The following is a 24,735-nucleotide window of genomic DNA, read 5'->3' on the forward strand; positions in this document are numbered from 1 at the left end:
TGCGGCAGTCGCTATGGAGACAGACTCACCCTTTCTCTGTGCACGCTCACTGAATAGGTGCTAAAACACTTTCTGATGAAACACATGGAACATATTCTACTCCTTCAGCCTTCTTCCCTTTGGACCAGCACGTCCTGGACTGCGGTTAACAACATCTACAGTGACATGGATAGTATCATTCTATTTGCAGCACATGCTCTGGGCCAACCACTGAAAACAGTGTTGTCTGCAAGCATCAGAGCCTTTTGTAGAGACTCTAGGCCCTCTTTTGGGATGTCCACATGGGTCCAGGGTCCAGGACCTTCTTAGTTACAGTCTAATAGACAGTGTTCTCTACCAACATGCCTGTCTTTCCTCCAGTTTTTGTTGTTGCTGTTGTCTTGAGACAGTCTTACTGTGTAGTTCAGGCTAGTCTCAAACTTGTAAACTTTCTGCCTTGGTCTCTTGAGTGCTGGCATTATAGGTGTGAGCCATCACACTGGCTTGTGTTACTGCTTTTAGAAGACGACATGGCAGACTGTATTGTAGAGAGACTATAGGACATTGCTCTAGGAATAGAAGAAACCCAACTTCCTTTTCCATAGCTTCTTTTTTTTAAGGAAAACTTTCAAACATACTCAAAAAGCACAGTACACAGAGGCATATATTGATAATATACCAACGATACTTTGCTAATCTTGATCCACTGATTCCTTCTCCATCTGTGGCTACACTCCTAATTCACTGATTCCCTCTCTACCAGTGGTTACATTCCTGATCCACTGATTCTTAGTCTGTCAGTGGATTACACTCCTGATTCACTGATTCCCTCTCCATCAGTGGTTACACTCCTAATTCACTGATTCCCTCTGCATCCGTGATTACACTCCTGATCCACTGATTCTTAGTCTGTCAGTGGATTACACTCCTGATTCACTGATTCCCTCTGCATCCGTGATTACACTCCTGATCCACTGATTCCCTCTCCATCAGTGGTTACACTATAAAGCCAACAATGGACATGAACCTAAATGACCAGTACCTTTTGGTATTTTGCCCTTTCTTTCACTTTTTAAAGATGCAGAGGCTTTGGATAGTCCAGCTAGGTTAGTAGGTTACTCTACTAGAGTGGAAGATAGTGGAAATACACATGCATAGGAAATGAATTGCTCCATATGAAATGAATCTAACCTCTATCTCTTTCACATTGATTTAATTATTCTTGATACAGTAAGAACTGTTCAAGTCACTTTATAGTTATTATTTACAGAAAAACAAAGGATAGAGGGGCTGAATAGATGGTTCAGTGGTTAGAAACACTGGCTGCTTTTCCGGGTTCAGCTTACAACCATTTGTAACAACAGTTCCCGGTAGCTGACAAAAGACAGAAAAGCAAGTTGTTTCAGGGAAAGTTTCTGAGGAATATGAGGGAACTACAGAGTGTCTGAGCAGTGAACCCCAGGTACTGAAGAAACGGGACCCGGGATATCACCCTTCTTCTGCAGAGCTTTACTAGATTTTGTGAAGGGTGAATGAGATGCTGTGCATTAGTCCAGTGATCACAGGGCTGTCCACAACACTGACAAAGAGGCTGGAAATGTGGGTCAACTATGAGTACATAATGCTCATTAACTATGTGACTTGCTACCATGTGTGCTTAACCACCTGTAACACAGTAATGAACCGCTCTGCTGAAACCTTACTGTATTCCCCACATGGAAACTCCCTGGGCTCTCCTGGGCTCCTTTTGCAGGAGGCAAGGCTCCTCATAGGACTTGTGAATAGGGGCAGTTCCTTCGTGGCTGGGTCTCTGAAGCAGGACACTTGCAGCTCCGTGGTCCCTCCTTAGGTTCTGGTGGGAGCGGGCTCATCAGCAACCAAGACATGGCTTCTTAACTCTGACCATACCAAGTTTTTACAAAAAAGACTCCTCAGACTGTCAGAGAGTTAAGATGATGTGGCTTGGGGCTTACGTAATTTGCATACCTTAGAGAAGTGGTTACAGAAGCTTGGAAACGCACTGAGGGCATGGCTCTCCTCAGTACAAATTCAACCAGAAGTTTCAGGAGTGGCCGCTCCCAGGAGACCCCCCCCGTGCAGACAGGTGGAGGGGCTCTGCTGACAGTAACCACCAACTGTGTATTATACATGTGGTTCTATCTGCTCTCTTGTACTAACTCATTTATTCCTCAAGGCAAATACATCCAGGGTGGTGCACAGATACCTCGTGCTACAACTTCCTCAGCCTCAGTTGTGCAGGGAAGCTAACTGCCTTTAGGTCATATGGCGGCACGCAGTTCTAATGTTTTGCCTGCTAATCTCTGTGTATGAGAGAGAATGAGAGTGAGCAGTTAACACTTAGCCTATGGATGGATTATATTATTCTAGGGATCAAGTTCCATAATCCCAGAACTCAGAAACCTGGGGCAGGAAGATCATAAGTTTGAAGTCACACAGTGAGACCCTGTTTCAATAAAACCAAGGGCGAACGGGACAGCTCAGTGGTAGAGTGTTTGCATAGCATGTAGCAGATCCTGGGTTCCATCATCAGTCTCAAAACAAAAGAATTTAAAAGGAAAAAGGAATAATAACTAAGTAGGAGTAGGTTCCATGTGGTCTATTTAGAGTTCTGGTGGCCGGAGGGGACTCCACTGGCAAAGAGTGGTTTCAAGATTGAAGGCTACAAGCTCTAATGATTAGGTGGATTTCAGGCTACATGACCCTTTAGGAGACCTGGTCAAGGTCACTTAATCACTTAATTGCTTTGAATGGTCACTCAGACAATAAGAGAGGCCTTTACGAAAACCACAGAGTGGACATGAATTGATGCTGAAGAAACTCACAGTTACTTAAAAGACAGTGAGCAGCTGTGATTGATGCCTGGCAATCGCAGGTACAAACTTTGTATGACAGATGCATTTTCTAAACTCTTGTGGAAGACATGCTGCACCTCTTTAATTTGGCCTTTAGGAAGTTTCTGCACTTGACATCAACTGTGTTCCCTTTGGGTGACAGAAGTGTCAGTCAAGCCATTTGCCACTGCTGTCTCCACAGCCAAGAGTGCCATGTCTCCCCTTTGAGGCATCTAAGTACAGAGAGCACTCGAAGGGAGCGGGCACTTTTGTCCTCTCTCCAATCACTCAGCCATGTGTGCTGGTTCTTTGTATTTGCTGACTGGCTCAGTTTTCAGAACAACACTGTGAATTAGATATTATTCTCATCTTGCTGGTTTTGTTTTGTTTTTGTTTGGCACTGGGAAAACTGAAGTCCAATAATTTGCCGATATTTAGCAGCAAGGCTGGGATTTGAACTCAGGCAATTTAGCTCCAGCCCTTGCCAAGTCCTATGACCAGTATGTTATCTAATGAGTTTTGCACTTTTCTATAACACCCCTACCTGACAACAAGCTTCTCCCAGAATGGCCATGGGCCTAGTGTACCACTGTCTTCACTAAGACACATTGAAACTACTTTCTGAATGGGCAAAACCGTAGGGCTGTTCACAGAGTTTATAACGTTTGTTAGAAATCTTGAGATAATCATGCTAGGTAGAGTCAGGAAGGACAAGGGGAAGTATAACTAGAGATTCCCACTGCCATTTGGCCCCAAATAAGCAACAGTTTAATTATTAAACTGTTGACCAATGACAAGGGCTTCTTATTGTCTAGCTCTGTATTAATTATTAACCCATTTTTATAAATACATGTATTTCCCTGTGGTTTTGGCTTATGGAAGAATATTACTCCTTTGTGGTCTAAATGCATCTGTTTTTGGGGGCCTCCCTCTGCCTGCCTATCTTTCCCAGAATTCTCCTTGTCCTAGTCCCGCCTATCTTCCTGCCTCATTGGCCAGACAGTGTTTTATCCATCAACCAATAAGATATATATATATATATATATATATATATATATATATGGACATCCCCATCATCTCTTCTTTTTCTGTCTAAACAAAAAGAAGGGCTTTAACATAATAAAACTATATATAACAAAACAGTTATCAAGTAAGAATTATATTAACAATATGTAGTTCATTGACATTTAGGAAAATTTAAAGAAAATATTCTATCATCTATCTTATATTTTTGAGTCTAAAGTCTTATATGTAACTTATCTATTATAACTAAGGAAAACCATAACCATAACTATCTGTCTTCAACTCCATCAAAGACCACAGAAGGATAATATATAAACTCTAGAACTGACAGAGACAGCTGGCTGCCCAGCCAGTCACCCAAAGTTCCTCTGTAATGTTGAAGCATCCGTCTTCAGCCCATAGGCCACAGTATGTCTGGCAGACTTCTCAGTGAAGCAGGAAATTTTAAGCTGTCCACCTGTATTGGCAGTTTGTCCGTCATTTTTCTGTGTCCTGCAGAATGTCTGGCAGACTGTTCCATGAAGCAGGAACCCTGCAGGACTGTCCCATTGAGTTCCGTAGTCACTTTCCTGTGGGTCCTGCATGTCCAGTTTGAACAGCAGACAGTCACACAGTCCAGGAAGGAGCAGTTTCTGGTCCAAATGGCTATTTCTGCCATGTTGAAAGCAAACTCCATGACGAGTTTCTTCTTTGATGTCCATCTTCTTCTCTGATATAATTGGTATGGCCAGGAACAGTTGTGCCTTACTGTCATGAAAAACCCTAAACCATTTTAAATGCCATGTTGTGTAGGTCTTTGAAAGGTTTGAAGACTATCTATCCATCTGAAATATATCTCTATATCTAGAAAATCTAACTAATATAAGTTTTGACTATTATAGGTGACTACAATCTGCATTTAATTATACATTACATTTTTAAATGAGATGTATAAACATAATATCTAAACAGGAGCAGTATACATATAGAATTGATCTTAAATTTGTATCAATAAACCAAATCCATACCAATACAAAGTATTCATTTCTATATCATATTTCCATTTTTTTCCTTTAAAAAGATATCGGCTGTGATCATTAACTATTTATAACCAACTCTAAATGAAAACAAACATTTATAAACATATTTGGGAATTTGGGCATCGTCCTCTCCAAACTGCTTCCTGTTGTTTGGGGACACTGTCAATACCATGGGGATCATGAGAAAACCCAGAAACCTGGCCACATCCTGGCTGTAGTAGTTTGAGGTTGCATCGTCCCAGCTGTTTTGGATGTTGGATCACCTGTGTCACTGCTTCAGGGGGTCTTGCTTGATCAAACCATATTAGTCTGGAAGGAACCCACAGCTTTTCATTTTCTGAGGGAACAAAAACAAAGCCTCTTTTCCAAAGTAACCTGTCCTTAGACTTAAATTTTGAAGTCAAAGCATTTTCAAAATATATATGTTGGATCAATCCAGCAGCATTTATAATCAAATGTATTTTAGCAACTGTTGCTTTCCTCACCAATCAAACAATTTAAAGATAACACAATAACTTACAGTATCCAGACTCTGTATTTTCCATCTTTATATGGCTTTTTAAAATTACTCTATTTCTTTTAATTTTACTTTTCCATTTTTTGAGACAGGGTTTCTCTGTGTGCTTTTGCCTGTCCTGGAATTTACTTTGTAGATCAGGCTGACCTTGAACTCACAGAGATCTGCCTGCCTCTGCCTCCTGAAGGCTGGGATTAAAGGTGTGCGCCACCACCGTCCAACTACTCTGTTTCCTTTTTAACCACTTTATCCTTTCTCTTTTCTCTCCTAACCTACGTATATTTTAAACACACTGTAAACCCTTTCTTTACATGAATCTGTCTTTACTGTAAATCTCTATCTTTTTCTGGCCCACGAGTCTTTTATCTGCTAAACAGAATGGCTAACAGCCATGTTGTTTTTGCTGCTTATGCTGAGTCCTGAAGCCTCCCTTAAAGGAGCCAAGAGCCTCTGCTTGTCTCTAGCAAACAGAGCCCACCTGAGAAAATGCTGCTACCAAGAAGCCATGCTTGACTTTGTCTTTTGTTTTTAAAATCCCTTTTTAAACTTTTGTCAGGTTTTATGTGGAAATTCACGTGCCACATTGCTGGCACCATTTTGTAACTAGAGATTACCACAGCTGTTTGGCCCCAAATAAGCACACAAATGCTATATTAGTTATTAAATGTTGACCAATGGCTAGGGCTTCTTATTTGCTAGTTCCATCTTAATTATTAACCCATTTCTACAAATCTATGTATTTCCATGTGGTCTTGGCTTACCAGAGAGGGAAGATTTTGCAACCATGACCTCTGCTGTTGAGATACTTAAAATGTGGGCAAGGAAGCTGACTTCGGCTAAGAGTCATCCAGTGCAAATCCGGAATCCCAGCAGAGGAGATGTTAGCAAAAGAGGTCAAGCTGGCAGACCTGTAGGACCCTGAGCCTCATCTTAAGGTCCAACACCCCAACTATAGTCCCTAGGCCAGTATCACTACCAACACAGAGTATGATAGAAACCCAGAATCCCAGGCCCTAATGAGATCCAGAGAGTGAAAATACATTCCCAAGACCCTCAGGACACCTGAGTGCAGCCTGAAGTCTCAGAAGCACTCTCAAGGCCCGAACTCCCAGCTCGCCTCCAGATGCTCAAACTTAACTGGTTTGGGCCATGGATTGTGAATTGACATTTAATTTAGTTTAACTGAATTAACTTTTGAGTGCACATAGGTCCAAGGACAACCTTGGGTGTCATACTCAAGAAGGCTATCCACCTCTTCTGAGACAGGATCTCTCACTAGCTTGCAGGTCACCAGTTTGGGCATGTGCCACTATAGCTGTCTTTTCTATGTGGTTCCTCAAGTACTTTCCTGACTACACCCACATTCACAGTAAAGCAAAACAAAACCTTGTGAGTAAGCTTTCCTTGCAATCTGGTCCAGAACCACCACCTGGGTCTTCTCAAAGAGAATGATGGAAGGGGAAGATGGAGGATGATGAGGGATGAGAATCGCAGCTCTGCCACTAGTGAGCTATGTAATTTTGGGCGCAGACCAATATCAAATTTAGACAACAGATTGGATAACAAAGCTGAGAATCAGAAAATATACAATTTGTGGATAAAATGCACAAGAGTTCCCAAGGCTGGGATAGAGATCCATTGCTTTTCAAACGAGTTCTCTATAGGATACCCAGAAGTTGAGTTTTGCACTAAGCTGATCATCTGTTTGGTAGGTAACATCTCTTACCTTGTGCTCAGTGTCCAGCAGACACTTTCCTAGTCAGAGCCATTCAGTTTTCAAAGTAACCTTGTCATCTAGCCATTGCAAGTCTGTTGCATTAGATGGAGAAATGAGGCCACGAAAGGGTGAAGTCACTTTCTCAGAGTTGTGCAACTTGACATTTGGAGTGGGATGTAGACCCAGGAGATCTGCCTCTGGAGTCCATTAAAGCTACAAAAACGCCTACCACTTACTGAGAGAGCTCGCAATGGTGTATGTGAGGGGTGGGGAAAGCTGTTCCCAAACACTTGTATTCTTCTCGGCCCATTCATATCACAATCACTGTCCTGAGCCCTTAGACCCATTAGTGTTTTTTCCTATGGTCCTTCTTCAGAAGAAGCTGTTTCAATTTTAAATATCCAATCTTCATTCCCTACATACACACAATCATACAACCTGGTTCCTCCTACATATAGGTCACTGACCCTGCAACCTCCCCTAATGGGCATCTTTGGTGTCCAGTGACCAGTTCCTTACTTACCTCTACCCCAAGTTCTTGTCTTTGTCTTCCAGACCCAACTAGAAAGAGCATGCTTCATCAGGGGCAGCCAAACCTCCGGAGGTCAAGGGGAGAAGCTCATTGCTTTTCACACCAGCATTGGAAAGGGCATTGGCTCTCCTAGTCAGGGTAAGAGCTGAGGCACTCAGCCTCTCATATTCTGCATGTAACTTACATCTTGGTATAAAGTGAAAACTTCAGGATTTTCCCAACACAGTTGAAGAAAAGGATGGAAGAGTGAGAGGGTGTGGTGGTTTGACTAGGAATGGCCCCCATAGGCTCATAAATTTGAATGCCTGATCACCAAAAAGTGCATTAGGGGGTGTGGCTTTGTTGGAGGAAGTGTGTGTCTGTGTGTGGGGGGGACCGGGCTTTGAGGTCTCAGATGCTCAAGCCATGCCCAGTATGTCATACTCTCTTCCTGCTGCCGTCAGGTACAGATGTGGAACTCTCAGCTACCCCTCCAGAACCATGTCTGCCGGCATGCCTCCATGCTTTCCACTATGACAGTAATGGACTGAACCTCTTAAAACTGTAAGCCAGCCCCAACTAAATGTTTTCCTTTATAAAAATGGCTGTGGACAGGTGTTTCCTCACAGCAATAGAACACTAAGACAGAGATAGATGACCGAGAGCAGGTGAAAGGACACAGTGAAAACGGTGGGGAGGAAGGCCATTGTGTTAGACACAGCACAAGGTACTCAGCATAGCCCATTGTGTTAGACACAGCACGAGGCACTCAGCATTGCCATGGCTGTAGCTCAGCACAGCTGTACAAAGCCAGCCTGAACCCTGCGCTCCTTGAGCTGCAGCTCAATGGCGCTCCAGGAGGCTGCTGTCTTGCTCAGCAGTTGTGACAACAAATCTCAGTGCTAGTTCCTGGTGGGTAAAGGAGGCAGGCCGGGCTGTTATGATCACCACCTGTCTGTCAAAGAAATTAGCTCTCTAGAGTTCTCCATGCCCCTCAGGACAACATGGCAAAGGCAGCTGTTATCATTCAGGATTTTTTTCCACTTCAGAAGGCAATGGCCAGAATGTGCCAGGTGGTGCCCATGTTGGGGCTGGAGACCTGTGACCCACCAGTCATCAATGCTTACAGTGCCAAGGGGGGCTCAGTTTCCTTTCAGGACCCACTGAGAATACCCTGGTGATTACAGCTCCCTCCAAATCTGTTTGCTGACTTGGAATGGAGGAAATGGGGCAGAAGCCTCAGGGACACAGAACTGGTGAAAATGGTGTTCTCCAAGATGACATTCTGTAACATTAATCAAGTATCAGTCACTGGCAGGAGTGGGAAATGGAGCTGTGTCTTTATTCAAGCAGAGTTTGGAGCAGAGTGAGGGCTGGTGGAGGAGGGAGCCTGTTAATGGGTTTCAATCAGCATAGCAGGGGCAGAGAGCAGGAGCTGCAGGCTTCAGTGGTGTCTCCGCACAAGAGGGCTGTGCTCCAGGACCTCAGTCTCCCCCTTTCTGTAACGAGAGCCAGGCACATCTCTCAGGTCACTGAGGGATAACATGGGAAGAGCCTGGCTCTCCTATGCTCTGTGCAGAAGCAATAGTCTATTAGACACACTCGGTATGACTGGAAGAACAAATCTACTCAGGAGCAGGACCATTCTCTTGCCAAGTGTGCGCGTAGAGACATCACTATGGAGAAAGTGGAGGCCTCTGTAAAGCACGCTGGCTTATAACCTGAACCTGAGACATCACTATGGAGAAAGTGGAGGCCTCTGTAAAGCACGCTGGCTTATAACCTTCCAAAGTGTCAACGCCACAGTGGCAAAGTAGACAAAAGCGACACAACAACCAAATGCAGCCTTACACCAGATTTAAATGATGTTTTTAACTTTGCTATAATGTATAATTGACAAAATGATGTTTCCTGCTTTTGCTAACTCTACTATGTTATCTGAAATAATACTTTTAATTTTAGGGCATTCATATTCAAACATTTAAGGGGTAAATAGATATAATACCTGAAAGCCTCAAACAGTTCAGAGAAAATAAACGATGTTTAAATCTATCTACACATGTGTGTACATACTTAAATGGGGAGGTGGTGCTGGGTTACTGTTGTAACTTTTCTGACAACTTTAAATGCCTTTGTTCCCATAGTTGACCGGTGTTTGGCGTCTTATTTTCTCATGTGAATGATGGATCAGGGTCCTAGAACCTCTCCTACCATTCTTTATGCCAGATGAACCCTTCTTGACGATGCAAACCTAGCCAGTGTTGGAGCTGGCTCTGGATCACAGGCACTATTTCCTCTACCTCACACTATACGACTATGCAAAGGAGTGACAGACGTGTGGTGTCTGGAGTCAGCATCTGTGCCCTCCAGAGGCCACAATGTAGACACTGTAAGGAAGCTGCTCCCTCCCCCAGCTCGTATGTAGCGCTCGTATGCTAACTACTCTCAGATCTGTGTATGTAAACCTGACCTCTGCTGAAGTCCATATCTTGTATCCCACTGCCAATCCGGGCTATGAACCAGCGCTGCTAATATAACATGTCAAAACCAAATGCTAAATTCTTGCCTGCCCCTGCTTTTCCTTATCTTGGGTTCAGAGTTCATCCACTTCAATGAATAATCAATGATTACACTTTAATCGAAACATTACACACTCTGGTATTAATATGTATAATTCTCTGGTTTTATGTAACAATCAATAAAGTAAATTAGTTAAGAAAATAGAGCTTGTGGCATTACTATTACAGCACTGGAAGAAAAGAAAGGTAAAAGACCCTGAGAGATGAGATGGCTCAGTGGGTATAACCGAGTCTGCTGACCTGAGTTTGACTCAGGGAATCCCGTGTGGCAGGAGACCGTGTGTGTACAGAAAATAAACGAGTAAATAAATGTACTTTTCTTTTTTTAAGAACAGAAACAAGGGAAAGGGGAACGAGGAACTTCTGCTGTAAGCTTGTTTTTGTACACACTACATAGCCCAGGGAGACTTTGACCCCTGGCAATGCTCCTACCTCAGCTTTCCAAGGTCTGGGATCGCAGGTGAGTACCACGATGCCTGGTAAGAAGAAAGAGCGCCCTCCCTCCCTCTCCCCCACCCTCTCCCCCACCCTCTCTGTCTCTCTGTCTGTCTCTCTGTCTGTCTGTCTCTCTCTCTCTCTCTCTCTCTCTCTCTCTCTCTCTCTCTCTGTCTCTCTCTCTGTCTCTCTCTCTCTGTGTGTGTGTGTGTGTGTGTGTGTGATCCTGGATGTCCTGGAACTTGTTCTGTAGACCAGGCTGGCTTTGAACTCAGAGATCTGCCTGACTCTGTCTCCGAGTTCAGGGACTGCAGCGCCATCACCACCAAGCTTAAGAATGAAGAACATTCAAAAGAAAGCTTGATGGTATCTGTGACTTGGTTTTTTCTTTCTTACACAAAGACTTACTTCTTTTTATCCACACGTTTGTCTGTGAATATTCGCCACATGTGTGGGTACCTGTGGAGGCTAGCAGAAGTTGCTGGATCCATTGGAACTGAAGTTACAGGGGGTGTGAGCCACTGGATGCGGGTGCTAGGACTGAACTTGGGTCCCGCTACAAGAGTAGTAAGTGCTCTTAACCACCAAACCATCTCTCCAGCCATTCTTAACCAATGCTTGTACACTTCTTTTGCCTTTATAATGAAAGCTTAGGAGGTGTAGTTTTGGGGTTGTTACTTGTGTGAGAGCAGAGGATAGGAAGTTCGCAGTTGTTACATTCAGGCCAGGGCCACTAAGGAAAGCTGCGGAACCCCACTCTCAGGTGGCAAGGACAAGACAAGCATCGCTGGGGCTGGCAATGTCAGTTACTTCTGGGCTTCTGAGGTGGCAGGCCTGGGGTAGGGCCAGCATACCCGCCTCCTCCTCCTCAGGTCCAAGCCCACCGTTGAGAGCCACTTTAGCTGAGTTCCAGACACATCATCCTTTAAAATGGGCCACATCATAGGGTTTCTTTCCACACTATGAATATAGTTTTCGTGCACCTACACCACGAGGCTCTGCAAGAATCTACCAGCTGTTCTACACAGGTAGGGGCTTCTGTCCTTCCCCCAAAGGCACTTGGGACAGTGTGTACAGACCACCGGTGCCTTAGGAGGTCTGCTGTGATGTCTAAGAAAGTCCCTCTGCCCAGTCCCAAGGCCTCTTCTGCCATTAACCTGCCAGCATTACAAACAATATATTTTGTGAGCGGTTAAACATGACGAATAATAAAGTTTTCTATATATGATCACTCTTTGTAAAATGATAGCTGTCCCTCACTCTGAAATCTGTAGGGCTTGCCCGCTGCTGCTGGAAACAAAGCTGTCACTCGACAGCGCTCTTCCTCTCCGTTCGTTACCTCAGCTCCCTGCAGTCACTGGGATGTGGGGCAGTGGTGAGGAGGCAGGAGCAGGAGCGCAGATGTCTTACGCGGTTACAACACATGCAGAGGGAAAGACTGACTACGCGAACCACACGAGTTTTCCCAGACAGTGACCACGTCCTACAGCTGGGAAAGTGCAACATGCCCAGCACCCCAGAAAGGCTCGGACAGCTCACGCCCTTGTGTCCTGTGCCTGTGTGTGAAACCTATGGGGCAGCAAACCTGGGAGGTGGGGGAGACTAAGAGCAATGCGAGACCCACAGACCTTGGCTGGATCCCCACAACGGGCTGGAGTTCTTATCAGTCCTCGTGGCCTTTGACCTTGACTTTGATAGGGAAACCCTGTGGCAGTAGCAGTTCTTTTCCTGCCTAGAGGTTGAAACTGAAGAAGATTCCAGGAGAAGAGCAGTTGCAGTCATAGTAGAAGCCAAGTGACAAGACACATGTGGCAGAGTGGCCGCCTCCTCTCCATCTCTGGTTCTCTTGAGGGGCTCTTGTGCGGCTTATCTGGTTAGCCACCCGCACGCAGGGGATTCTGGCCTAAGGACTGGGTTTTTAGCTGGCTTCCACATTAGAACGTGGTGAACTGTGGTTTCCCAGTCTCCTCCATGTGGCGCTGTGTGTGACTAAGAAGCCCTGTCATCAGCGGATGACAGCCTCACTACTGCCTTCAGCTGGTCCCTAGATCAGTTCTGTTGTTCTTTGGAGTGTAACTTGTCCTGCTTGACTGACGCTCCTTCTCTCGTTTCCAGTGCTGCAGAGGGCGCCCGGACCTGGTACACATCCCAACCTTCCAGGTTGTTTATCCTAAGGCCCTGGCATTGTGTTTCCCATGGTCTTGCTTTCCTCCATCTGCCTGTGTCTCCCAGCTAATGAAGCCACAGCTCCTCTGTAGTCCTTAGCACAGCACCTGTGCCCTGAACGACTGACCCGCGGGTGCCCCTGTGCTAAGTGGATTAGGAACAAGGAGTGGGAAATTTCTACAATCATCCTGATGCCATCAAGACTGTGGCCACTGACTCAGGCATTTCCACCGTTAAGCTCCTAAATGAAGCAGCTCTTTCTTGTAGGCACAAACTAATTAAGTGATTATACACAGCAAAGTGGTCATCGCACACTGAGCCGCTGCAAAGCAGCAACAGAGCTGGTGAGAGCTTATGCCGCAGCTTGCAGGTGGCTGAGCTGCAACTGCTGAGTCTTCCAAGACAGCTGGAGGAGAAGCCATTGTGGAGCCGTCAAAGCACAGGACACAGGCAAGCAGAGGGCTGGGCAGGGCTCCGGCTCAAGTTCCAGGGCTGACAGGAGACTGTCGTGAGACCTTGGGCAGGACATGTAGCCTTCTTATGCCTCAATCAGTCCCGGCTCAAGCCGGCTCTGTGGTGTTAACAGCAGCATCAGCTGAGAGAACACGGGAACAGCGGAGGAGACACGGGAAGCCGCGCCAGCTAGCATTTACGTGGTGCCGGTCCAGAGCCCGGTCTTCATGCTTTGCAGGCAAGTGCCTTTACTCACCGAGGCACCTCCCCAGTCCTGTGAGGACATTCCCATGAGGTCTCTTGAAAATGAGATGGACATGATAAAAACAAGGCTACAGGGGAGGAGGCCTGGAGAGATGGCTAAGCCGTTAAGAGTATTTGCTGCTCTTGCAAAGGACTCAGGATTGGGTCCCAGTACCCACAGGTGTGGCCCACAACCATCCATAACTCCAGTTTTAGGGGATCTGATGCCTTCTTTTGACTTTTGTAGGTACCAGGTATATAGTACACATATACATGCAGGCAAAGCATTCACACATAAAAATAAATCTAAAACCCACTAAAACAAGGCCTTTGGGATGAACTCGAACTACCCCCTCCCTTTTTCCATTTCTCTTCTTTTGACTTTTTGAAATACAATGCCATGTATCCCAGGCTGGCCTCAAACCCCGAATCCTTTGGCCATTCCCTCCTAACTGCTGGGGTCACAAGGCTGCGCTTGGGTTCTCTGCAGCTGATGTCCCCCTCTCCTTTCTGTTACAGCAGATACCAAACAGTCGAGTCACCTCATTCTGAATGGTCTTTCTGCAGAAGAATACTTGTGAGAGCCACAACAGGAAGTCTTTCATGGATTTGTAGGTAGATCCTACCTGAAATAGACGCGAAGCCTCGTGGGCGTGGCCACTGAATCTCCACTCTATCTGCATCTTTCGCAGGGTCTAGCAGAGAATGTGCTGGATGTGCTCCAAGCCCCAGGTTTAAAGCTCTTCCCCTCAAAAGCCCCTTTGCCCATTCACGGCCTCAAATGCCTCCTCTAGCACAGCTGAGATGGAGAGTGGAGAGCACTTCCAGGCCCCAGAGTGCTGTGCAGGATGGATGCTATGAGCGAGACTGCTTACTCTCCAAGTGCTGCACGGTGACCGCTTTCTTGTCAGGGACAGGGAAGGGTCAGCATTCAGCGGTGGAGATGAGGTGATCAAATGTCCCTGGGACAATGCTGAGTGGCAGAAGATGGGTCTTCCCTACCCACCTTGGTCCGTCTGCACCGTGCTCACCACGCTGGTCCCTTGTTTAAGGGTTCCATTTGTCCACACAACATGTGTTTACTGATTACCTGCTATGAGAACTGAATGACCACAAAACCAGACCGAGCCTATATCCATAGTGTAGCCCATTTATTCCTAAATAGGTGTGGGCTCAGGCATGCTCGCTGAAGAAGGAGGAACCTCCAGGCAGCTCAGCAGAAGTGTCCCATGTTGCATTTTTGTGGGAAATATTAACAAGTTCAGATGAACCACCACAGGAAGTAAAAGAAAGGGTGAAACTTCTGCCCGTCTCCTCTGAGGCCCTTCCTGAGTCCCACCTCAGGTTTCCAGGTCTCATTCATGATGACCCAACTCCCTATTGAAATGTCCACACCTCGATGAATCTTCATCTAATGGTGATGAAGGCCTTCGAGTGTCTGTGCAGAAGCTAAAGTGACAGTAATTCTAGAGGAGACCCTGAAACCACAGCCTTACGACACCCGCTCCTTGCAGCCTGGCATTTTCGGGGACAAGAGAGGCAAAGGAAGTGTGTCTTTCAGCAAGAATGAGCACGCCAGCAAACCTCATGCTAAGGAGGGGTGAGGCAGCAAGCAGGAGGAAGTCCTGTGAGAGTCTAGCTTTGATTTAGGGAGGTGGCAGCACAGGCTAAAAACAAAACACATAGCAAGCCCAGGGGAATATGGGCACTTATGGCAGCCTCAGCTCGGAGAAGCCCCACGCACAGGTTTCTTTCTCCTCAGGCCTGACTTCACCAGCCGGCAAAGCCCATGGGGGAACTTCCAGATGAGTTTACATTTTCTCTCAGTGAGAGAAGACACACGTATTTTATTTTGTGATGCCACTCCCAAAGCCAAAATTCTTGAAAGAGAGGCCATGAGATTCCCCAGATGGACTCCATAAAAGAAACACTTGGGGAAACAAAGCACAGACACTAAGAATCACACAGAGCAAAGGAACTACATCGGGCAGACACCTCCATGAAAGGACAGAGCCAGGCCAATCCTCTAGGCCAGAGTGCATCCAGACACTAGCAGCCAGCCCCTCCCTCTGAAGGAGCCACTTGGTCTTAAAATTAATGTTACCTCCTCAGGCATGGCCACCCAGGGGCAGAGCCTTAGACACTGGGCTGCTCTTCTCTTTTTTATACACCTTAACTTGGTGTGTTTGGTTTGAGACAGTGTCCCACTGCAGCTCACACTGGCCCGGAATTCTCACCAGTCCTCCTTCTTCAGTCTCTCAAGAGCTGGGATAGTAGACATGAGCCCCCACAACAGTGCTTTCTGTGCCTGTCCTCAGCAGATAATTCTTTCCTCACAACACCCATCTATTAAAGGCTGCGCTATCTAACCTGCAGTTTCCAATATGGCCATTTTAATGCTGATATCACCTGAAAACCATCCTGTTTCCCAGTCATGTTCTTGAGGGTGATATAACCCATGGTCATTGTTTTCTCATGGTTTTGTGGGTCAAGGGATCCCACGAAATAGCTATAACAAGGTAGGAAGGGAAGCAAGGTCAGGAGAATTTTCTATGGCACTGCTGATGTGTGTGTGTTTGTATGTGATATTTTCTGCAATTAGAATATATGTTATACTTTCTGCAATTAAAATGAGTGTGTGTGTGTGTATGTGTGTGCACGCGCGCATGTGTGTGACACTTTCTGCAATTACAAGTGGCCAGGGGAAGGCTGTAAGGTCCTCAGGAAAGTCTGCTCCAGTGGGAAGCGCACTATAATGAGTGTTGACTCACACAATGCTCCAGGGTCCTGGATCGTACACATTAGGTTCCATCAGACATGATTACATAATACGGAGAGGCTGATGCTGTGGAAACCTATAGAATGTAAACCACTAACCAGACTCACCAACCGTACGCAATATAAATTATAGGTGAGTGGGAGATTAAATCTGAACAAGAGAAGTAAACTTTAAGATCTTTTCCCTTTCTTTAATCTAAGCAGGCAGTCCCACAAACATAATTATCAGCACATTTGAAAGGTCTTATCCAATATTGACTTAATAAAGAGCCCATCTACTTAATGGTGACCTCCAGAGACTCCTAATAAGCCCAGGGTCCTAAATTATCTACTACTAAGTCACAGCATCCTCACAGTGACAAAGTAAATGAGTGTGTTCTCCTAGGAGGGAGGGGCTTTTACTGTTTAAAATGAAGTATGTATGTGGTGGGTTCTGATTTGCAGAGGGGACAAAGATTTCCAGAACAAGAAACTGATCAAAAAGATGCAACTATTAAGTTGCTTTACAAATTCAACAGGCTACTGAAATTACCTTCAAATGTTTATTATAGGGTTAGTGCTATGGGCAAGGAAGAGCCTAAAACAACCAGGGAGGAATACCAGTACTTAGGCCTAACTGGTCATGGGCTATTGCTCTGTTATCATTTCTTTCCTTGGTTCTCCCAAGGAAAGTGATTGTAAGATAAACCAGGCTTGTGAGGCTTCCTGCCAGCTGACAGTGGAGAAGGTGGGGGCAGGAGGTGCAGGCAGGGAGAAGGCACTAAATGCAAATTTGACAGGCAGACATTCCTTTGCTGGACTCGGGAGTTTTTCAAATCTGCTTGCAAGACTGTGTTTCTGTTCTAAGAGTGTAGATGGTAAGAGATTCCCAACTCTGATTTTGCATTGCTCTAGGGTACAGCCAATGGTGACAATGTGTACATTTAAAATTCTCAAAGCCAGATTAATCTCAATTCCTGTCCACTGAAAAGGTGACTATCATTGTCCTAGTGTGCCATCGCGGAAGATGTGGCACCTCCTCCTCTAGCTGGGCTGGGAGACATTGTTTCTCAGATGTTTCAGGTCTAAGTCCTTTTCTCCCCCTTATAGGAGCAGCCTCCAGCTCATCAGGAACTCCTGAATTCTCTGAGCCCTTTCCTTTCCCTGCTCTTCTCCAATCCTGTCTCTGAGCCCAGCCGTGAAGTCTGCAGGGAATCCATGGCTTATCAGCCCAGTAAACCTATTACGGCTTCCATCAGCTCACTTCTCAAGCCTGGCCAGCTGGGCTAAGTGTGCTGCATGCAGTAAGGCATTTAATCCTCATGTGACCTCTCTGCAAAAGCATGAGATACTAATTTCCCACCCACAAAAAGGTTTAAGCTCAAGTAGAGCCAGAGTTGGCCAAGGTGAGGTGAGCCGGGAAGCCAGGTCCAAGCCTGGTTCTGGAAGATCTGAGGGGTCACTTCCTTCTAGAAGGCTGCAGCTGTTCTTTCGGTAGACAGGGGTTACATCCCAATTCTGCTGTTCCACCATACTAGGACTGTGCTGTTGACGGATGGGCCAGGGCCTCAATCCACTTCCCCGTTAGTCTAAGGGCATCAGTTCAAAGGCAACCACTCTAAGACTGATCGTTTGAACAGGGTCTGCCAAGGAGAGTCTTTGATCTGGGAGATGTGGCGATGGAGACAAGTATAAGTCTACCCTTAAATCAGCAACATGCTCTTGAATAACCCTTGCTGGAGACCAAGGGGTACTCCAAACCATGTAAAAGCCTCACTGAAGACACCCTCTCTTTTCTCTTCAGGCTTGGTTACAGTGAAAGGCAATTAGGCCATGGGTCACTGCCCTAGGAAGATTAATATTGCATTCAGGAAGGGAGAGTGGGTTATGAAGCAAGAGCGCCCCACATACTTGGTCCCTTTGCATGTTTCTGTTTCCTTCCTGGCTTCTCAATCAGAAATCCTTAACAAGAGACCAAGCAGTTGAGGTTTCTTGGTCTTAAGTGTTCAGCCTCCCAAACTATGAGCTACACAGGGTACCCAGACCCAGGCATTTGTTATCACTATAGACAAAAGATGAAGATACCCATCAATCCCCATCCTATACTATCAATTATTATGTGGAAATAAAATATTTGCCAAACTTTTCCCTCCAGTCTGTTCTTACCCAACCCTACCCCCTGCCCCAGTACCTAATACAACCAACCATCTTTGGAGTCCTGAAGTGAAGAAGTATATAGTCCAGAGATTTCATGTATTTGTCATGTGCTTCTTAATCAGAGTCATCTAGGAGATGTCAGATGTGGGCCCATGCCCAGCCACTTATTCTCAAGGCCTCCACAACACTGGGTTGACCAGGAGCTCGGACTTCTGCATAGGCAGAGTGGCCAATCAAAAGGGCTGGAACTTCAGTCATCATATACCCATGACTTACCTAGGAGAGTGGCAGCGGTAGGGAGCAGGATGTGACCAAAGAGAAAATAAAAACCTCATATATGTGCGTGACAGGGTCTCATACCACAAAGCCATGTCTGTCCCTATAGGCCTGAATCCTCCCGTAACACAGGGAGTTAAACATGAATCTACTTTTGAAACTGAAACCAATTACTCATGGCAATTCATTAAATAAGGAAGGCTCCTAGGCCTTATTAGAACGAATGTTCAGTGCATTCTCTTAGCCTCAGACACACACCTCTTCACTTGTCAGCACTTGCTGACAGCAGCTGGAGGAATTGCAGCAATTTTTCTGTATGTGCAAATCAATTTGATTTCTCCCTCAAAGACAAAAATCAGTAAAGTGATTAAACCACAATGAAGGCATGTCATTGATAACACAGGCATGAAGGGGCTGAGGAGTGGCCCTAAGGTGACTTCCTTCTGCCTGGGCTAAGCGGTCTTTCAGCATCATCTTCTCTGCCTGTCTGGTCAACATGGGGTCTGGGGTTAGGGCTCACTAGTTTCTCCCCTCTCCTTCAAGTCTCTGGCTATTTGGCTTCCTTCTGCTCACTGGCACTAGCTCCTTAACTATTAATCTGTCCATCCATCCACCCACCTATCCATCCACCCTCCCACTCACCCAATTATCCATTCAGTCATCCCTCTACCCAGCCATCTACCCAACCACCTACTGATTGATTCCATCCATGTACCTATCCATTTACCCACCATCCATCCATCCATCCACCATCCATCCAATAGATATCTGAGAAGGACTCAATGTACAGACATCTAGAGAGTGACAACATATATTTATGTCTGGTTTTACAGTCAACAATGCTTTTGTATACATTATTTCATGAAATTATCACAACAACCATATGAGGTGGCTGTTAGTATCACAGGTTTACAGACACGGGCACAGATTCTATCACTAAAACAACAAAGCCAGAAGGTGTCAGGGTCTGGACAGAAATTCAGGTCTTCACTCTGTTAAAAATTCTTAACAGTACTCTTGGAGAAACTGGTCTGTGTAATTTCTCTATTAGTCTTGCTGCTACTAACTAAATGCCACGAGCCAATCAACCCATATAGGCTCTAAGGGGTATAAACACTGTGTTTCTGCCCTCATAGAACTTGTGTTGTAGTTAGGGAAACAGACATTAAAACATATGTTTATACAATAAATATTTGTTTTCAACACATGAGGGAAAACTAGTCTGAATGTGAAAATTAGGGATGTTTCCAAGAGGAAGTAATCATTAAGATGTATTCTGAAGGATGAGTTTGGGGAGAAGATGAAAGAGAGCCATCGTTAGGCGGGGAGAGGTGTGTGCAAAGACCCTATGGAGGAACACCCCACGTGCCAGGTGTGCCGGCACGTGGACGGGAGCTGGGCACAGGCTGTGGTTCAGATCACACAGACCTTGACATCATGACAATGGCTTCTAGTTTCAATTTAAGAGCAATGGAAAACTACACGTCAGGAGAATGACATGATCAACCTTGATTTGGACTTTGACTTTGGTGTGCAGAATGGGTTGTAGAGGAACAAGAGTGGGAGCAGGGAAGACAGCCGGAAGGCGCTGGCAGTTGTCCGGGTGATGGCAGCTGGGTGGTGGTGGTGGAAATGGAGAGAAGAGCCCCACAGGTGCCCCCTGCTCTGCTCAAGCCCACTTCCTCTCTAGACCCTGTCACCAGAGTGTGCTCACGAATTCGGAGGACATGGAAGCTTGGCCACAATTCAGGGCTCTCTGTTGGAGTCTCCTCTTCCAGGAAGCCTTCCGCAGACAAAGCCAGTCCTGCACGGTCTTTTGGAGGCTGTGCGTATCCTCTGCACTGCGCATGCTCACACCTGACGCTGCTCTAGGGCTTGGCGGCTCTCTGCTCCACTCCAGGAGATGCTTGCATTTCTCTTGCTGTCTTGCTTTCTCCCTTTGGAAAGTAAATGCTTTGTTGGCATTTGCTGAACGGTATCAACAGGGCGCCTCTGGAAATTACATTTGTCAATGATTGCCGTCCCCACCACGTTAAACACTAGCCGCTTACATCTGTCTTCACGATCAGGTTCTAGCAAAATGCATGTCCTGGTTTCCCCATTATTTCCTCTAAGCTCATTTCCATATTTTTTCCTAGCAGAAAGTCATTTCAGGGGGAAAGGAGTGGGGTGGAGAGGGGGCAGGAGTGTAATTAAATAGGGCGGTCTGACTGGAATTCCTATACCTTTTAATGGGGTATTTGATTAATCCTTTCCACAGGCCCCATTATTCATGCTGTGATGAAATCTCATTTTATAGTTCTTAATACATGGACCCAATTTATCCACATCACATTGTATTCTAATACTTGTCACCCAAGTCATTAGCTATCTCCTGCCCAGTGTAAAGCCGTCAGTGAGTTTGATTAGCTTATTCCCTAGGGTTGGTGGGGAGATAAGAAAGGCACAGAAAAGTCTGGCCATGGCTCTGTGTCCTCAGAGCACTGCTATGAGTGTAGGAACCAGGGTGTCCATGGTGGACCCACCTTCCCATCATGGGAAAAGCTCTCAGAAGGACCCAGGGACCTTGATTACAAAGGGTTGACTACAGGTCAGCTGCAGCTGAGTCAACCTCCTAAACAGGCCCGTTTTGGTGTCTTCCCGATATCCTCCTCCCCAAGCCAGAGTGCCCTCTCATTCCAGGACACTTTGTTCCTCCTTTCCCAGCAGAGCTGGCTCTCTCATCGACCTCCCCTCCTCTCAGGGACAACTCAGGCACTCACAAGCTCTTCAGTTCCTTCTCAGTAAATCGCCTTCTAGACATGGCTAGAAGGAGAAAGGGCCTGCCCTTCTTCTCATCAGGTTAAAGCCGCTTCACTTTTATGTCAAAAGCCCTACCTATTGTTCTGTGATTCTGAGCCTGGCAAGATACGGATGCAAGAGGCTCATTGCTAGGGAGATGCTCTTTCCCATGTGACACAGAGCCTCACTTCCCCCACCATGCTGTAGTTGCAGAATCATTTCTAACGAACACAGAAAGCAAAGTGGCAGTGTGCCAATACCGAGGCCTTTTCTCTCTGCTCTAGGGAGGGTCAACCACTGAGTTATGTAGAGGGACTTGAGGTACTGAGAGCAACGAATTGAGGCTTCCAGCCCATAGCCAGGGAAGTGAGCCATCAAGGGAACAGGTCCCCAAGCTTTATGGCTTCAGCTGACAGCTTGACTGTGATTGCATGAGAGACCTAGAGCCAGAGCCACCTAACTCTCTGACCCACAGCAGTGTTCAAGACCATATGTTTGCATCAATCTGCACTGCTGAATGCTGAGGACGTGTGTTATACAGCAATAGGTTACTCACACACACTGTCTGCCTCAGAGGAAGGTCCCCAATGATTGCCTACTTCGGTTCCACATCATCTGCTTTATGTTCAGGGAGCCTGATCTTTGTAGTACTCTTGACTGACCTGTTCCTACAACCCCACAGTCTCCCTAGAAAAGAAGATAGAGCAAGAGCTCCCTGAGGCCTGCGCTTGGAATCCCACCTCCTTGCTTGCCACCCTGAGTGACATTTGGCAGGAGGATAATGACTTTCTGTAGAGGGCAGCCTTCTTTGAGACATGAAACTCCCTCTTGTTTCTGAATCCTGGGGCCAAATGACATCAGTCAGGCCCACAGCCAAATGAAAAGCTTTGCAAACAACATGGTCCCTTTCATTATTACAGGCTCCTCTCTATATCCTTTCTGCTCATTCACAGTGTCCAAGAAAGGTCACTTTTGTTTTGACTTTGCAGTTGAATGTATCTGACATGGGTGCAGATTCCAAAACCGGATGGAGATGTAATTGGGCTTTCATGTTGCAAGGTGCAGCATTGGACTCCAGCACAGACTGCCACCAGGGAAGTGACATGGGTCTCCACCTCTTATAGTATACAGCGGGGAAAATATAGCTTGTGCTTGTCACTCCCTACCCCATGTGGTGTGTGTGTGTGTGTTTCATATCCTAGGCCAGCCTCAAACAAAATATAGCTGAAGATGACCTCGAACTTGTGCTTCTCCTGCCTCCCCCTCCTAAGTACTAAGACAATAGGCATGTGCCACCACAAACCCCACGCCTTTTGCATACTGAACAAGCACTCTATTAACTGAGTCACATCCCCAGCCTACCTTTCAGATTAAAAAGAAAAAAGCAAAACAAACAAACAAACAAACAAACAAAAAACCAATACCAACACCAAAAAACCAAGGTGACTTTCCATTGGGCGAAATCCCCAGAATTTTTTTTTTATAAAATCTACCTGTTCTGAGAGGCAAATTCAGATGCCAGCACTTGGAGGACCTGGGAAAGGGAAGAAGGCACCTAAGTAGTGAAACGCCCCTGCAGCAGTGTCCTCAAAGCACAGTCTTCAGGCCGGAAGTGGCAGTGGCAGCGGGGACCTTGCTAGATGCATGCACACATTGATGACCCAGGCCCATGGAAAGCAAGTCACGGTGGGGTCCAGGGATTCACTTTCACTAGGTTGACTGGGTATTCCAACGTACATCTAAGGGTGAGCGGCCCAAGGAGAGGATCGGACATTAAATTATTCACTCACCACTCGTTCTTTCAAAGGACAGTGACAGAGTGCCATTATGTCACTGCTCCAGGGCAGTGACAGAGAGTAAGAAAGGCCTTCCTTGAGGCCTTCACTGGACAAAGCCTGTCAAGGTTGGGGGAATCCAAGGATGCAAATTCAAGGCCTGGGAGTCACACGTAATCCTTTCAGTGGACAGGAGGCACACCAAAACTAGGATCATCCTATCAACAAAAGAAGCCTTTCGAAAGTCAGTGAATGTGTCTGCATAGCTGGCTTAGCTTGCTAAACTCAAAACAACACAAAAGATGACGTTCTAGCATGCATGATGATTCCAGCACACATGAAATACATGGCTGCTTTAAGAACCCACTGTGGCAAATGTTCTTCTTTTAATAAACCAGCTGTTGTTCCCCTACTATCTGTCCTGGGAAGGAGGAGTATAACTAAAATCTGATAGCTACTGTGACTGGTGGCTTCTTGTGGCAGGGTTCTCCTTTACCCATTCCTCCATTCTACAAGCACATAGAACAAACACAGAATCAACAGATGAGGAACAGAGGCACAAGACCTGCCTGTACCACACAGGGGTGCCACACACTGGTCACCTGGAGATGAGCAACTAGCTTAGAATGCCTTGGCATTTCCCTGAGAATAACCCATTGCTTTTGCATAGCCAAGGTATGTAACACTGTGGGTGTCTTTCAAGCTGCCCTAGAGGTTGCAACTGAACGGAAATGCAGGCATATCTGCCTAACCCACCAGCTTGCCACAATTTTAAAGTTTTTTTAAAAAACAGAACATCCAACCCTCTCTGTTTTTACTTCAGGAATGCTTGTGGGCTTTTGCTGAGACATTGATTTGATTAGTAGCATTCTGGGGAACTACAGGCACGAGATGTTGAGCTCATGAGCAGATGACTCACTCCAGAGTTCTGAAACAAGAAACACACCTCCAGTGGTGCACTGGAGGCTGGAGATTCTGAGAAAGCATTTCCTGCCTGTCTATAAATAGAACAAGCAATGATGAAATCTGCTTATGGCTACAGTCGTGAAATGAGAGCCCACCCCACGGGTGCTCTCTATACAGGAGGCCACCGGGAATAGATGCTCCTGCATTTGGGCACCCATATGCTATCTCATTTATCTCCCTGTGACAGGGACAGTGCTGGAAGAGAATCAAAAGATGACAAATTGCTTCTGGTTTTAAAGGAGCTGTTCAGGTTGGGTACATGCCAAGGGAGACTGGATTTTGTGCTAGGAGCCAAAATTTCTTCGTATTTTATGACCACATTTGGACAAACACCACGCAGCAAATGACTATTGTTTCCTTTCACCATTGGACTGCAAGATACTTGTTCTGTGAGCCTGAAATGTCAACTTCCTAGCCACGTGTGCAGCAGAGGCAGACCCTCCCTACAGAGGACCAGGGAATGAAGCGAGAGTTCTAGATGACAGAGAGTTTTCTCTGCTGGAGAAGGAGCTACAGGAGGACTTAATTG

The 24,735-nt window shown here is 46.0% G+C and overlaps 1 protein-coding gene across 12 annotated transcripts in view; it reads right to left on the reverse strand.

Annotated features, from left to right (window-relative positions):
• Atxn7l1 (ataxin 7 like 1) overlaps positions 1-24,735 on the reverse strand; it is a 225,631-nt gene that overhangs the window by 101,695 nt on the left and 99,201 nt on the right. Inside the window, exon 4 of one of the 12 annotated variants that reach the window (XM_021230739.2) lies at positions 19,480-20,621. The exons of the other annotated variants lie outside the window; for them this stretch is intronic. Coding sequence (XP_021086398.1) covers positions 20,536-20,621 — 86 coding nt within the window. The 3' untranslated portion in view covers positions 19,480-20,535. Of the gene's footprint in view, positions 1-19,479; positions 20,622-24,735 lie in introns of those variants that run through there. 12 annotated transcript variants of the gene reach the window in all.

This window comes from Mesocricetus auratus, unplaced genomic scaffold (assembly GCF_017639785.1).
Source record: "Mesocricetus auratus isolate SY011 unplaced genomic scaffold, BCM_Maur_2.0 Super-Scaffold_15014, whole genome shotgun sequence".
NCBI lineage: Eukaryota > Metazoa > Chordata > Mammalia > Rodentia > Cricetidae > Mesocricetus > Mesocricetus auratus.